The sequence below is a fragment of the Arachis ipaensis genome, chromosome B08 (assembly GCF_000816755.2).
Source record: "Arachis ipaensis cultivar K30076 chromosome B08, Araip1.1, whole genome shotgun sequence".
Lineage (NCBI taxonomy): Eukaryota > Viridiplantae > Streptophyta > Magnoliopsida > Fabales > Fabaceae > Arachis > Arachis ipaensis.
The window spans coordinates 115,414,561-115,430,363 of record NC_029792.2 but is presented as its reverse complement, the minus strand read 5'-3'; the positions used below and the strand labels follow the sequence as shown (position 1 = coordinate 115,430,363).

Sequence of the window (15,803 nt, the reverse complement as noted above, 5' to 3'; positions counted from 1 at the left end):
TGAAAAATACCCAAAAAATAAAGCTATTGTTGGAATCCTATTTCTCCCTCTGTAGACCTCCGATTAAAATCTTTACCATTCAGAATGAAGAACAAGATGTGAAGAATCTACAATCCAACTTTCATGTCGATCCAATGGTGAAAGAATGAGAAACTACTGTTCAAAGAATGCTGCTCTGTGTAAAATTGGAAAACCTATTTTCTCTCTTGCGAAGCCAATTTCTTCCACTGCAGACTTCCAATCAACATCTTCACCATCCATAATTAAGAATACGATGAGGGAAATATGCAGTTTAAATTTCACACCGGTCCAACGGTAAACAAATGAGAAACTGCTATTTAAAATTTGATGCTTTGCATAAAAATGGGAATTCTATTTTATCTCTTCTCTCTCACTTTGATGGAAACACTCTATACCTCTCAATGACTCCAAAATCTGAATTAGGGTTGTCACACAATGGGTGCAAAAGAGACACCCCAAAAATTGGGCTTAGGCCTCACAAAGGAGAGAAAAAAACCCAATAAATCTCCCCCTTCTCGACTAGGTGGAGGCCCTCGCCATCCCGGCGATGAAACAACATGTTTCAAACTTATATCTTGACAATGCTTTTGTCATCATATCAGCACCATTGTCATCAGTGTGAACTTTCTCAAGTTCCAACAACTTGGAATCTAACACATCCCGTATCCAATGATACCTAACATCAATATGTTTAGATCTTGCATGAAAAGTAAAATTCTTGGCAAGATGAATAGCACTTTGACTATCACACAACAACACATAACGGCCTTGCTTGAAAGTGCAACACACTTCTATAACCTTGACTGCCATGAAATAGCTCCCCCTATAAACTTGACCAAATAACCTGAAGTAGACTTTTGACAATCAATATCTCCTGCCATGTCTGCATCAGTAAAGCCAACTAGCAAAGGTTTCTCACCACCAAAACTCAAACTCAAGTTAGTTGTACCTTTCAGATATCTCATAATCCATTTAACGGCATTCCAATGATCTTTACCTGGATTAGAGAGAAAACGACTCACAATACCAACCGCATGAGCAATGTCTGGTCTAGTACACACCATAGCATACATCAAGCTTCCAATAGCTGAGGCATAAGGAATTTCATCCATTGCTTGTTTCTCCTTATCAATGATTGGACACTGCTTGGTACTCAACTTAAAATGAGGAGCAAAAGAACTAGTAACATATTTGGCATCATTCATACCAAACCTTTGAAGCACCTTCTTTATGTACTTCTCCTATGACAAATAAAGCTTCTTGAAATCTCTATAACGAGTAATAGTCTTGCCCAAAATCTATTTGGTAGGATCCAAATCCTTCATAGCAAAGAACTTGCTCAGCTGTTTCTTCAACTCATTAATCCTCAAAGCATTCTTGCCCACAATCAAAATATCATCACACAAAACAAAAGAATGATAAAATCACCATCAGAAAATTTTTGTACAAATACACAATGATCTGAAGTTGTCTTATGGTAACCATGCTCCCCCATAACAGATTCAAACTTCTTGTACCACTGTCTTGGAGCTTGCTTCAACCGATAAAGACTCTTCTTAAGCTTGTACACAAAATCTTCTTTTCCATTAACAACAAAACCCTCCAGTTTTCCCATGTAGATCTCCTTGTCTAAATCACCATGAAGAAAAGCTGTATTCACATCCATTTACTCAATCTCCAGATCAAGAGATGCTGCTAATTGAAGCACAGCACGAATGGATGACATCCTCACAGCAGGAGAAAAGATCTCATAATCAACACCTTTTCTCTAGCTAAAGTCTCTTCAAAACTCGCATACCCTTCGGTAGCTGTACCAACTCACAGGTATCGTTCTCAAGTAAGGACTTCATTTCTTCTTGAAATCTTTATAACGAGTAATAGTCATGCCCAAAATCTGTTTGGTAGGATCCAAGTCCATCATAGCAAAGAACTTGCTCAGCTATTTCTTCAACTCATTAATCCTCAAAGCATTCTTGCCCACAATCAAAATATCATCCACATAAAGCAAAAGAATGATAAAATCACCATCAGAAAATTTTTGCACAATACACAATGATCTGAAGTTGTCTTATGGTAACCATGCTCCCCCCATAATAGATTCAAACTTCTTGTACCACTGTCTTGGAGCTTGCTTCAACCCATAAAGACTCTTCTTAAGCTTGTACACAAAATTTTCTTTTCCTTTAATAACAAAGCCCTCCGATTGCTCTATGTAGATCTCCTTGTCTAAATCACCATAAAGAAAAGCTATCTTCACATCCATTTTCTCAATCTCCAGATCAAGAGACGCTGCTAATTGAAGCACAGCATGAATAGATGACATCCTCACAATAGGAGAAAAGATCTCCTCATAATCAACACATTTTCTCTGGCTAAAGCCTCTTCAAAACTCGCATACCCTTTGGTAGCTATACCAACTCACAGGTATCATTCTCAAGTAAGGACTTCATTTCTTCTTGCATAGCTTCAAGCCATTGAGCTTTGGTTTCATCTTTAACTGACTCTCCAAAGCATTCAGGTTCTTCCCCATCAGTCAACAAAACACCGTCATGTGGAGAATACCTTGACAAAGGCTTTCTCTCTCTTGTAGACCTTCTGAGTGCATTTGCAAGAATTTCCAAAGCTGGTTGTTCATCTGGATCATCATCACCAACTTTATCAAGTATCGGATCAACTATTCCATCTTCACCTGCACTTATATCATGCTCATTATTTTGAGCTTCAACTCTACCATCTTCCACCATAGGCATAGAGGGAGTAATATCCAAGTTGTAACACCCCAATTACCCTAAGCCTTACCTCTAGCATAAAACAAAGGTTAATCAGAGGTTACGACAGTCCTAAGGCTTATACATATTTATATATAGAAGAAAATAATATATTCTAAAAGCCCGATGAAGGATTAAGCTCAAAGACAGATTTACAAAAGCGCGAAACATTCACACGAAGCTATCGCACAAGACACAAAGTATAGATGCAAGAGAAAAGAACATATATAAATATAAGAATATAATACTCATAGGGAACTAGCCGTAACTTGCAGAGTTTAACTCGACTAGTTATATACAGAAAAATACAGAGCTTTAGAGTTAAAATAGCTTATACAACTTATCTCTCAAATAAGCCTCTAAGGCCATAAAGGAAAATATGCAAAGAAATGTGAGAGTAACTATAACAAAGTAAAACAGAAATAAACCAAGGAGGAACCATACTCCGCTCTGTCACCATATCTGCAATCTTACTGAAGTGGATTTGTAACCTGCGTCTGAAAAACAACAACAAAGTATGGAATGAGAACCGGAGGTTCTCAGTATGGTAACAGTGCCCAATAATGTAAGATGTAAGGCTCCAGGACGCCGAAGGCAATCCTAGAACTTCATATCACATACGGAGATTCAAGCTTAGAATGTAATAAATTAATTAAGCCATAAACCATAAACAGGGTTATCTAAACTTAGGAAAATTCTAACTAATACTAATCATACTGCTGTATCCTACAGCCTTCACCACCCTAACCTCCGTGCGATCCCATCGCCACCAGCTACCTAACCTCCTCAGCACCAGACAATCACAATTAATGCAAGCAAGTAAAACACAAATAGTATACATGTACAGCAAGTAGAACAACTAGCAAATAAGCATATTATTCATTTAGGCAAGAGATGCAATTAGGCAAAGCAACCAAAACACAAAGTAGATGCACATGATGAATGTCTGTCCTATTGGCTCGTGATATCACTTGTCGGTCTATGAATGCCAACCCGACACATCCTTTTGGATGTCGCCTTTCTGCCACGTCCGAGGATATAGCGCCTGGCACGCTTTTGTTCTGAGGATATAGTGCTTGGCACACTATCGTTCCGAGGATATAGTGCCTGGCACACTTGCATGCTCATTCTGAGGATATAGTACCTGGCACACTCTTGCAGTAGAGAAGGAAAATAACAACATCAATCTCATCATAAATCATTCCAAGGATATAGTGCCTGACACACCTTTCACATCCAAAAAGTCCATCCACTTCAAATCATCACCAGTAGTCACCATTTCTCATCTCAATCCACTTTCAATTATCAATTCTCAACATTCCAAGGATATAGTGCCTGGCACACTTTTCACATTCAACAAGATCATCATTCCTCTTTGAGTCTTCAACTCATCGTAACCATCATCATTTCCATTAACATCCTTAAACATTCATATTTCTCAAGTTCATCAGTTTTCTCATTTCGTTGTCAGCAATCACTAAATTCACTACTCTTCCTTCTCTCTCAACCAGACTCATCCTCAGTACACCAGAAACCTAAGCATCTGTCTTCTAACTTTTCAAAATAATCATCAACTAAAACCCTTAGGTTATTTCCCATGTCCTCATACTCAAAATTAAGCCCAAAAGTCTTAAAATGGTGTCACAGAAGCTTACAAGCTTGTTGGGAAGGTAAAATAGTTGAAAACAAAATTTAAATTTGAGAAATAGGGCACGTGCGTACGCATAGGGCTGTGCGTGTGCACGCCCAGGAGAAGTTTTAAAACGTGTACGTAGGCATAGGTACCAAATTTTGCAATTTTGTTCGCTCGCACAAGGCGTGCTAACGCCCCCAACAGACTGACCTTCCCAATGTGTGTGTGCGCACAGGACTGTGCGTATGCACAGGTTGTAAATTTCGCAGGGTTGTGCGTGCGCACAAGGCTATGCGGGCGCACATATCAGAAATCACAAAATTCTGCAACTCTGCAGAATTTCAAATTTTGATACCAATCTTTGAATGATCATAACTTCCTCTACAAAAATTCATTTTCCTCAAACTTTATATCGTTTTAAAGCCCTTGAAATCATCTTCAATTTAAAATAAATTTCAATCAATTTCAAAAATTGAGGCTCAAGTTATGATCCACCAAAGTTCACCCAAAATCTGTTTTTACCAAAAACCTTAAAAACTTACTTTCAACAAAACCCTTACTTCACAACCAAACTACTCACAATCCAATTAATACCAAATCAACACAAAAGCTCATACCACTCATTTCTCAATCTCAACCATCAATAATCTCCCATTTACACTATCCCACACCATCAAAATCATTACCCTCCAACAATCAAAAATCATCACAAATAATCCTAATTCTCCTCATTCATCAATACCATTTCCACAACTCATCATCAATTATCAACAATACCACAACTCTCAACAACATTACTCATCAACAATAATCCACCAACCTTAACATGACATCAACCACAAGATTCAATATCCAAAAATCATCATTAACATACATCATCACACATCATAATCATCAATATCCTTTATTCCAAACCACCATAAACATTTTACATTAACTTATTACCTTAAATTCTCATAATCCTCATTATTTACCAATATAACTAATCACCATAAATACTCATCAATACCAATAATTTCCAACAATCACCATCAACCACACTAATCCAATACAACCAACAATTAACGTCAATTCACAAATAATTATCCATAGGCCAATAACATCCAATCCTATCTTAGGGTCAACTAGCCTAAGTTTCCAGAAACATTACATATTACATAAAGGAAATCAAAACCATACCTTGGCCGATTTCCAAATGCACCAAACACCAAAACGAAGCCACCAAGCTTGACCCAAAGCCTCAACCAACTCCAACAAACACCAAAACTCAAACTAAGAACACATATATCACCAAAATCAAAACCTAGAAACCACAACATATAACACCACAAGGGTTTATGAGCACTTTACCTTGTCCAAAGAAGATTGGGATAATTTTCAACAATTACCCGCTACTAGAGATTACCTAAACAAGCAAAATCACAAAACTTGCTCAAAATTCCAATCCAAAAATGTGCAGAAACTTAGGGCAGAAAACTAGGGCGTGAAATGAGAGATATTATCAGAAAATCCTACATATAAAGGAAGAGTTCATCAAGACCTCACCATCACCTATCCGAGTTCTCTCTCTCTCTCTTCCCATCAAAATGAGTTTGAAACTCATTAATCACACATATATATGTTGGACCTTGGGCCCGGTTTATGTCCGGTCCAACCCGTTAGCGTTTTTAGTCCGTTTGGTCCACTTTGGGCCAAAACCTTTAAGATTAGTGCCCAGTTTTTAATTCTAAATTATTTTTATCCTTTCAAACCAATAAATCAATTTTCCAAAATATTATTTTTTCTCAAACACAGTACCGGACAGGCTTAAACCAGTTCGACCAGTTCGGTTGCCGATTCTCGGTCTTTCGCAGAAAATACCTTTTTTTTTTACTCAGAAAAATTCACTGAAACCAAATTTCACCTTTTTATTTTTAAATTAAAACTTCTAAATTTTGAATCCATCTCGGGCACTTAATATTATTATTTTTATAAAAACAATTTTGCCAGTTCTTACACAAGTCAGAAAAATCATCACTAGGGTAAACCATTGGCTTCTCCGCATTATCAACATCCTTCAATATTTGGTCTTCAACAAAGATAACATCTCTACTCGAAATCACTTTCTTGCTAACAGGATCATAAAACCTGTAACCAAACTCATCAATGCCATAGCAAAAAAAAATACACTGCCTAGTCTTGACATCAAGCTTGGATCTCTCATCTTTGGGAATATGAACAAAGGCTTTACATCCAAAGACTCTTAAATGATCATAAGAAACATCTTTACCTGACCACACCTTCTCTGGAACTTCAAATTGCAAGGGAACACATGGTGTCCGGTTCAAGACATGAACAGCAGTGCTCAAAGCTTCACCCCCAAAAGGATTTTGCTAATCCAGATTGTGACAATAAGCACCTAACTCTTTCAACCAATGTTCTATTTATCCTTTCAGCTAAGCCATTCAACTGAGGAGTCTTCGGAGGAGTCTTCTGATGTTTTATACCATGCTCTTTACAATAAGCATCAAATGGACCTGAGTACTCACCACCATTGTCAGTACGAATGCATTTCAACTTCTTCCCAGTTTCTCTTTCAACGGAAGCTTGAAATTGCTTGAACACATTCAAAACTTGATCTTTGGTCTTCAAAGTGTAAATCCATAATTTTCTAGAATGATCATCAATAAAGGTTACAAAATAGATAGACCCTCCAAGTGTTCTTGTCTTCATCAGCCCACATACATAAGAATACACCAAGTCAAGTATCTCTGGCTTCCTTGAAGGTGGATGGCTCTTGAAAGAAACCCTGTTTTGTTTTTCAGCAAAGCAATGGTTGCACTTTTGCAAAGTAACCTTACAACCAGATAAAAGATTCTTCTTGGATAATATATTCATGCCTTTCTCACTTATATGACATAATTTCTTATGCCATAAATCAATTTCATCAACAAACTCAGCAGCATTAACAACATCTTTCACAATCTTTGCTTGAATTAAATAAAGAGTAGAGTGTCGTATATGTAAGGCCCACATCGGTTGGGGAGGGGAACGAAGCATGCCTTATAAGGGTGTGGATACCTCTCCCTAGCATGACGCGTTTTGACGAGTGAGTGTGGGGGACTTAGGCTATCATCCCTATCGTCAAAGGCAAAACCGTGAGGCCTTGTATGCCAAAGCGGATAATATCGTGCTAGCGGGTGGTCTGGGCTGTTACAGTATACCTCTAGCAACGACCATGGAACCCTTGGTGAGCTTCCAACTATTACGAGAGAATGAGCTATCCAAGTCTTCATCACACAACTTACCAACAGAAAGTAAGTTCAACCGAATATCTGGAACATGCTTCACATGCTTCAAAGTCAACTTGGTACCGTTGGAGGTTTCTAAGCAAACCTGTCCAACAGCAACACATTTTGCAACACCTTGATGCGCCATTTTCACATCACCAAAATCATCAGGAGTATAAGGCGTAAACAAATTCCTCCTAGATGTAACATGAATAGAAGCACCACTAATCACCCAACTAGTGCTATTATCAACAAGGTTAACAGATTCAAACTCCTTAACAAGAAGAAAATCATCATGAGTTACATTGACCTTGTCTTCATTCCTACCATCATCTTTATTTTTGCTCTTGTCTTTACTTGCTTTGGCTTTCTCCTTCTTTAGCTGCCAACAAAATTTCTTCACATGTCCCTTTTGACCACAGTGATGATACTCAATATTTTTATACTTTTCTCGAGACTTGCTTCTACTTTGATCTCTACTTTTAGGACCTCAATTTTTGTTTCTCCCTCTAAACTCATAAACAAGAACGTTTGAATGTGCAGTCGATGTATCTTGTGACTTTCTTCTCATTTCTTCATTTAAAATACTACTCTTAGCAAGATCTATAGAGATTACACTATCAGGAGCAGAATTGGACAATGACATTCTGAGAATTTCCCACGAGTCTGGTAAGGAGCCAAGAAGTAACAATCCTTGAACCTCTTCATCAAACTTGATACCCATGGAAGATAACAGATTCATTATTCCTTGGAAGTTATTTAAGTGATCTGTCATTGATGTCCCATTTGTATCTTTCAAAGCCAATAACTGCTTGATCAAAAACATCTTGTTATTCCCAGTTTTTCGAGCATACAACTGTTCAAGTTTATGTGTCTCTCCAATAATATGGTTCAACACATTATCGTCAACCCACTGCCTAATATATCCACAAACTTGTCTATGCAACAAAGTCCAATCATCATCAGATTTATCATTAGGCTTCTCTGTACCAAAAACTGGTTGATGAAAATTCTTGATATAAAGCAAATCTTCCATTTTTGACTTCCACAAAACATAATTAGGATCATTAAGAGTGATCATCCTACTAGTATTAGTATTAGCTTCCATTGTTTACAGAATCAAAAGCTCCGAAAAATACAAACAAGCTCTGATGCTAGTATGAAAGAGCCCAGCAGCGAAAACAACACAAATATCCAACACAAGAACTATATGAAAGCACTCACAACACAATATGACAGCAACTATAAATAAGCAAATATAGCAAGTAAAGTAATAACAAGAACACACCGAGATTTTAACGTGGAAAACTCCCTCAATGTGAGAGGTAAAAATCACGAGTCATCCAAACCAGTGAAATAGCTCCACTATAATCAAATGATATACAAGAAAGTCTCAAACAAAGCACAAAAACGTGTATATAATAAGCCAAAACATCAAAACACCAAAGCTTACAAATGAGAAGCAAGAAGATGAAAAATACCAAAAAAATAGAGCTGCTTTTCGAAGCCTATTTCTCCCTCTGAATACCTCCAGTAACAATATCCACCATTCAGAATGAAGAACAAAATTTGAAGAATCTACAGTCCAACTTTCACATCGATCCAACGGTGAAAGGATGAGAAACTACTGTTCAAAAAATGTTGCTCTGTGTAAAATCGAAAAACCTATTTTCTCTCTTGTGATACCAATTTCTCCCATTACAGAATTTCAATCAACATCTCCATCGTCCAGAATGAAGAACAAGATGAGGGAAACATGCAGTTCAAATTTCACGCCGATCCAACAATAAACGAATGACAAACTGCTATTTAAAATTTAATACTCTGCATAAAAACGAAAATTCTGTTTTTCCTCTTCTCTCTCACTTTGATGGCAACACTCTCTACCTCTCAATGACCCCAAAATCTGAATTAGGATTGTGACACAATAGGTGCAAAAGAGACACTCCAAAAATTAGATTTAAACCTCACAAAGAAGAGAAAAAAAATCTACACATTCTAATGAACCATTGTAGATAATTAGCAGACATGTGTGACCTACTCATAGATCGAAGTGGATGGTTTTATTTATTTTCTTTCTTGAATTTTGTGTGGCTTTTTTTTATTGTGAATTTTTTTAACAGTGTTACTTATCAATAAAATTTATTATTCTTTATTATTATTTCAAATAATAATTGCTAAGTTTTAAATTTCAACAACATAAAAATAAAATATCAATACAGAATATTGACTGATATTAATAATAGATATTGGTCTTTTAATTTTTATTTTTTTTTTATCTTTTAAGTGTGTTAAAATTACGTGTACGCTAAAAAAAATTATATTACATATAAACTATCAAAATCAACTATCAATCAAACACTAATAATGATCCATTATAAAAATACATTTTGATGGTATCCAAAATGATCATATATTTACATTGATAATAAAACTTTATAAGCACTATAATCAAATTTTATAAATAATATAATCAAAATTAATTCATGATGCATATAATAAAATCAAAATACAAATAAAACTATAAAAATATGATGGTACCTATTTTGCGTTCCTAAAAAATTTGTTTAGAATTTAGTGATTAATCATTGTTAGATAATTTCATTGAGTAAAATAATATTTATTGACTATTTTTTGTGTTGACTAAAATTTTTTATTAGCAGCGCAATAAATAGTGAGGAACAAGCTGGCGATATAGTAGGTCGCTTATTTTTCTATATAAGGTCCTACAAATCTGAACTCATTGTCCCATATCTCTCATCAGATGTTCTAGCTAGCTAGCTTTATTACATTATTAGTATTATCTAATTTCTTGCTTCATAATAGTTGTTTCCTTCTTAAGACAATGGCACTGAGTGGTAAGCTTAGTACTGAAATTGTGATCCATGCACCTGCTGGAAAGTTCTTTAATTTTGTATCAAAATCTCTCCACCAATATCAAAACGTTTGTGAAAGAGTGCATCACACCAAGCTGCATCAGGGTGAGGATTGGCACAGCATTGGCGATTCGATTAAGCACTGGACTTATGTTATAGGTAATCAAGCTTAATTTTAAATCAATTAATTTGTAAATTAAAAATAAAACATCTCGTCGGATTTTATCATGATATTATTTTTTTCAAAAACCTAAATTTATAGAAAAAATTGCGTAAATAATTATATTTTTAATATGTCTCCTCATGTAAGATTTATTTTTTGGGTTTACATAAATTTTTTATATGTTTTTTTTTTGTTATTAATTTTAGACTAAATTTTTTTTATTAAAGTTCAATATGAATCAAATTTTAATTTTTTTTATTATAGAAGTTTTGATATTATGTTATAATATCACTTTTTTAAAAAAATTAATTTAAAAAAAAGATATATGAATAATTATATTTCTAATCTTTTTTTTTTTGAGATTTTATTAAATTTAATTAGTTTCCTCCATTTACAACAAAAAAAGTTCTTTCTACGAAATAATATATATAAGTGAGAATTATATGAATTGTTTAAAAATTCATAACCAATGAGATTATTAGAAGAGAGTTATAAGTATATATATAAATTGACAAAATTCTTGTATTTTTTATAGTTCCTAAAAACATATAACAAAAAATAGATTTTGTCTCCAAGACAAAAGATAAAATTTTAAAACAACCAAAAGGACTATCATAATTTGCATGTAATTATGTCAAGTAATTGACATAATTATTCTCAGGTTTCCTTAATTTTCTTTTTTTTTTTAATATTCTTTAAAATTTGATTATTGTCAAGCAACAGATGGTAAAGTAACTACATGCAAGGAGACAATTGAATCCGTTGATGAGAAGAACAAGACAATCAAATTCAATCTCTTTGATGGAGACATAAGTCAACAGTATAAGGTCTTGAAGCTCACCATTCAAGAGATTGATAACAGCAATGGAAGTGTTTCAGCTAAATGGACAGTTGAATATGAGAAAATTAATGATAATGTCGAAGCTCCTTATGGTTACATGGAATTGTTTGACAAAAATACTAAAGACATAGATGCTCATCTTCTCAAGGCATGATAATTACTAAAAGAAAATTAGAAGACGTTATATTCATGGTTGGAATTTAATAAGGGGTAGATTTTCGGGACTGTTTTGGAAGTGTTTATATAAATTAAATAATAAGTGTGAACTTGGGTGAACAATAGAATAAGGAAGTATGTTTCCAAATTCCAACCTTACATGTATGTTTATCCTTCGTTTGAATGGATTGAACTATTATATGTATGTATGTATGTATAGTCATCGTTAATGATTTCTTTTGTTGGTTGCGTTTATGCCATAGATGTGTGGAAATAAACTTGAAAGTATCTGTGTATGTCTAATAAAAATTAGAGTAACGATAGGTTATCAATTTTTTTGGGCAACATAAGTTAAATTTTTAAATTATTTTATTTGTTTTAAATTTAAATTTTAAATTAAAATCCCTTTTTTTTTTCGAAAATCATCAACTCCTTTTCAAAAATATTTTAGCTAAATAAATTTAGTTTGCAATTTTTGTCGTAAATGGATAAAAATAATTTTAAGAAGTTACAAAAATCTAAAGATTGAATAATCATTCAATACATTTTTTCCCAAAAATTTTAACATTAATTTTAATATTAGATATTCTTTGGCTTTTTTATTTAAATTAAATCATTTTAATATTTATTAAAATATGTAATTGGTAGAATATTTACTAATTTAAATACGTGTTACACATTTTAAATATTGTGATACAAAAATCATAAAAAAACATAATTCGGCGGTAATTCAGTAGTCAGTATAAGTAACAATGTTTAAAAACAAATAATCTAGTTGCATCCGAAATACATATAAATTACACATTTATTCATAAAACGACTATTCAATACTAGTGATATGTGTATTTACATATCTAGGTATCTCAATATTTGAGAAAGTACTTAGGATACGTGTTTATTCATCAATAGGTTATTCATTATCCGAATTACGTATATGTTTAAAAATAAATAATTCAGTTGCATCCGAAATACATATAAATTACACATTTATTCATAAGACGACTATTCAATACTAGTGATATATGTGTATTTACATATCTAGGTATCTCAATATTTGAGAAAGTACTTGGGATACGTGTTTATTCATCAATAGGTTATTCATTATCCAGATTACGTATATGTATATTTAGGTAGTGACGGATTTAAAAAATTTATGTTGAGGAGGCAAAAATAATACACATTACTATTAAAAGAGATATTAATCCAAATTTAATAAAATAAAAGTGCACATTAATTATTTAAATACAAAAAAAAATAAATTACATTAGCCGCTAACTTTTTTTTTTTTTTTCAAATCTTGAAGGTACTTCTCTTTTTATTTTCATATTTTGAAAATGGTGAATAATTGTTTCATTATCAACTTGATTAAATGTCTATATATATGTAACCAAACAATTATTACTATTTTAAAATATTTTTCTATTACTATTTTTAAAAATAAAAAATATATATTCTAAATTAATAAATTGATCAATTGACTTTAGAAATTTATATACAACAAAATTACATATAATAAAATAGAACGAAAGATAAATAAATAAATAATAAGGATCACTAAATTGAGAATAAAATAAAATATATAAATTCATGAACAGAATAAAAAATTAGATTAATATCTAAACTATAATTGCTTGAATTAAAATTTTCAATTGAAAATATCAAAAAAAGAAACAATGAATTTGAAAGATATATAGATTCATAGAGAGGTATATAATAAAAAATAAAAAATTTAAAATTTACCTTTTGATGAAGAGAAGATAACCAGTAGACAAAAAATAGAAAAAAATGTTGAACATATAAAACTGAGAAGAATGTTTAAGAGAATAAAGGAGTGGTGACGGTTGGGATTTGAGAATAGGAGAAGATTAAATTTAATTAGGTTAACTAATAGTTAAAATGATAGAAAGATAAAATAGGTTTGGAGCTTTAAATAATTGGGTTTAATTTATTTATTGTGGAATCATTTATAATTTAAAATAAAGACATATTATATATATTTTAAAAAAAATATGAGAGTGGGGCAAGTGCAGAATTCATTTGGATCATCCTAAATTTTTTATCTTCACTCGGTAACTAACACATTCTACTCTCTTTCTCTTTCCTTTTTACAGAACTGACCTCTACTCTTCTCTTTTTTATCGCTGTCATTCTCAATCTCTTCTGGCGCCGTTCTCAGATTCATTCTCAGCGTCTTTCTTCTCGTCATTTGTCCTCAACATCAGAGTATCGTCGTTCTCTTTGTCATCATCGTGCACCGCTCATTCCGTCAATGTTCAACGTCATCGATCTCACTGCTCAGCGCTGTCTATAACAATCTGATTTTTTAAAAATTAAATAATAAATAATTTATGATTTATTATATTTTTCTTAAAAATAATTAAATTAAATTTTATGATATTTTAAATTAAAAATTTACTAGACTTTTTAAATATTTTTTATTATAATAAAATATTTTAAAAAATAAAAAATCTTTATTATTATTATTATTATTATTATTATTATTATTAAAAATGGAAAGAAGAAAGAAAGTGGCCGAAGCCATCCAATAAACAAAAGGAAGAATGAAAACATGGCTTACATTATTAGTTAAGTGACATTGATTTATTAAGTGAAAGGGCATGTGTCATATATATAACACATGCCCTTTCACTTAATAAATTAATGTCACTTAACTAAAAATCATTATATTTCATCTTCACATCTCTTCATTTGTCACCGAACGTGGAAAACAAAGGAACTGAGTGTGAGGAAGAGGGAACCGAACCGTGACTTCCTTTGATTATTCGGCGCTCGATTTTTTGAGATATGTAATTCTAATAAAAAATTTAATATGATAAAAATGTTTATATTCTTTTTTTTATACGTTAGTATTATTTTTGTTTGGTGAAAGTTGACGGTAATTGATAAATTACTATTTTATGGTTTATCTTGTACTCAATTGAGTGGTTTTTATCAAGTCTTTGCACACTTATTCATACTAATTGCATGCTTTTACATTTTCTTTCCTAATTTTGTGCTATGATTGAAAACATGTTTTTTTGGGTTTAATTTGCTAATTTTAATCCTCTCTTATTATCATTCGATGTCTTGATATGTGTGTTAAGTGTTTTCAAAGTTTATAGGGCAGGAATGGCTTAGAGGATGGAAAGAAAGCATGCAAAAGTAGAAGGAATACAAGAAACTGAAGGAATTGCAAAGCTGTCCAGCCTGATCTCTTCACATTCAATCAAACATAACTTGAGCTACAGAGGTCCAAATGAGGCGGTTTCAGTTGCGTTGGAAAGCTAACATTCGGAGCTTCGCAACGATATATAATTTGACATAGTTGCCACGCTATTAGGTGACGCGCACTCGTGGATCACGCGTACGCGTGACCTGGTGAAAATTCAACCACGCGTACACGTGGACGACGCGTACGCGTGACAGTGCCGCGTGCTGGACGTATCAGAAATCACTGGGGGCGATTTCTGGACTATTTTTGACCCAGTTTTTGTCCCAGAAAATACATATTAGAGGCTACAAAGTAGGAGAATCAATCAATTCATTAAAAACAGCTTCTCATAATTCACAATTTTAGGTTTTTAGATGTAGTTTCTAGAGAGAGTCTCTCTAGGTTTTAGGATTAAGATTTCTCTTAGGTTAGGTTTACTTCTTCTCCATTCCAGGTTCAATGTTCCTTTAATTTAATTTCTCTTCTACTTTTATTTATTCTAGTACTTTGGTTTATCTATTTCTCTTGTTAATTACTTATGTTGCCAAATTGGTTTATGAACTCTTCATGTTAGATTTGAATTTCTATTTAATGTAATTTGAGGTATTTCAGATTTATGATTTTAATCTAGCTTTTTACATTCTTAGCTTTGGTTGAGTAAAAAGGGGATCGACGCGCAAGCGTCAACGACGCGCACGCGTCGTATGTGTCTGCACAACTAGACAGAGAGTTGCGCGAGAGACGCGCGGGAGGGGTGCGTGAAGCACAAGCCACCCCACGCGTACGCGTACCTCACGCGTGCGCGTCCCTTCGCTTTCAGACCACCCACACGTACGCGTGGGCGGCGCGTACGCGTCGCATGGCG

The 15,803-nt window shown here is 33.4% G+C and overlaps 1 protein-coding gene across 1 annotated transcript; it reads left to right on the top strand.

The window, feature by feature from the left end:
* LOC107611908 (MLP-like protein 34) lies at positions 10,418–11,982 on the top strand. The gene is made up of 2 exons (XM_016313780.2): positions 10,418–10,726; positions 11,454–11,982. The coding sequence occupies exons 1-2, from the start codon at positions 10,537–10,539 to the stop codon at positions 11,723–11,725; spliced, it is 462 nt and encodes a 153-aa protein (XP_016169266.1). The 5' UTR covers positions 10,418–10,536; the 3' UTR covers positions 11,726–11,982.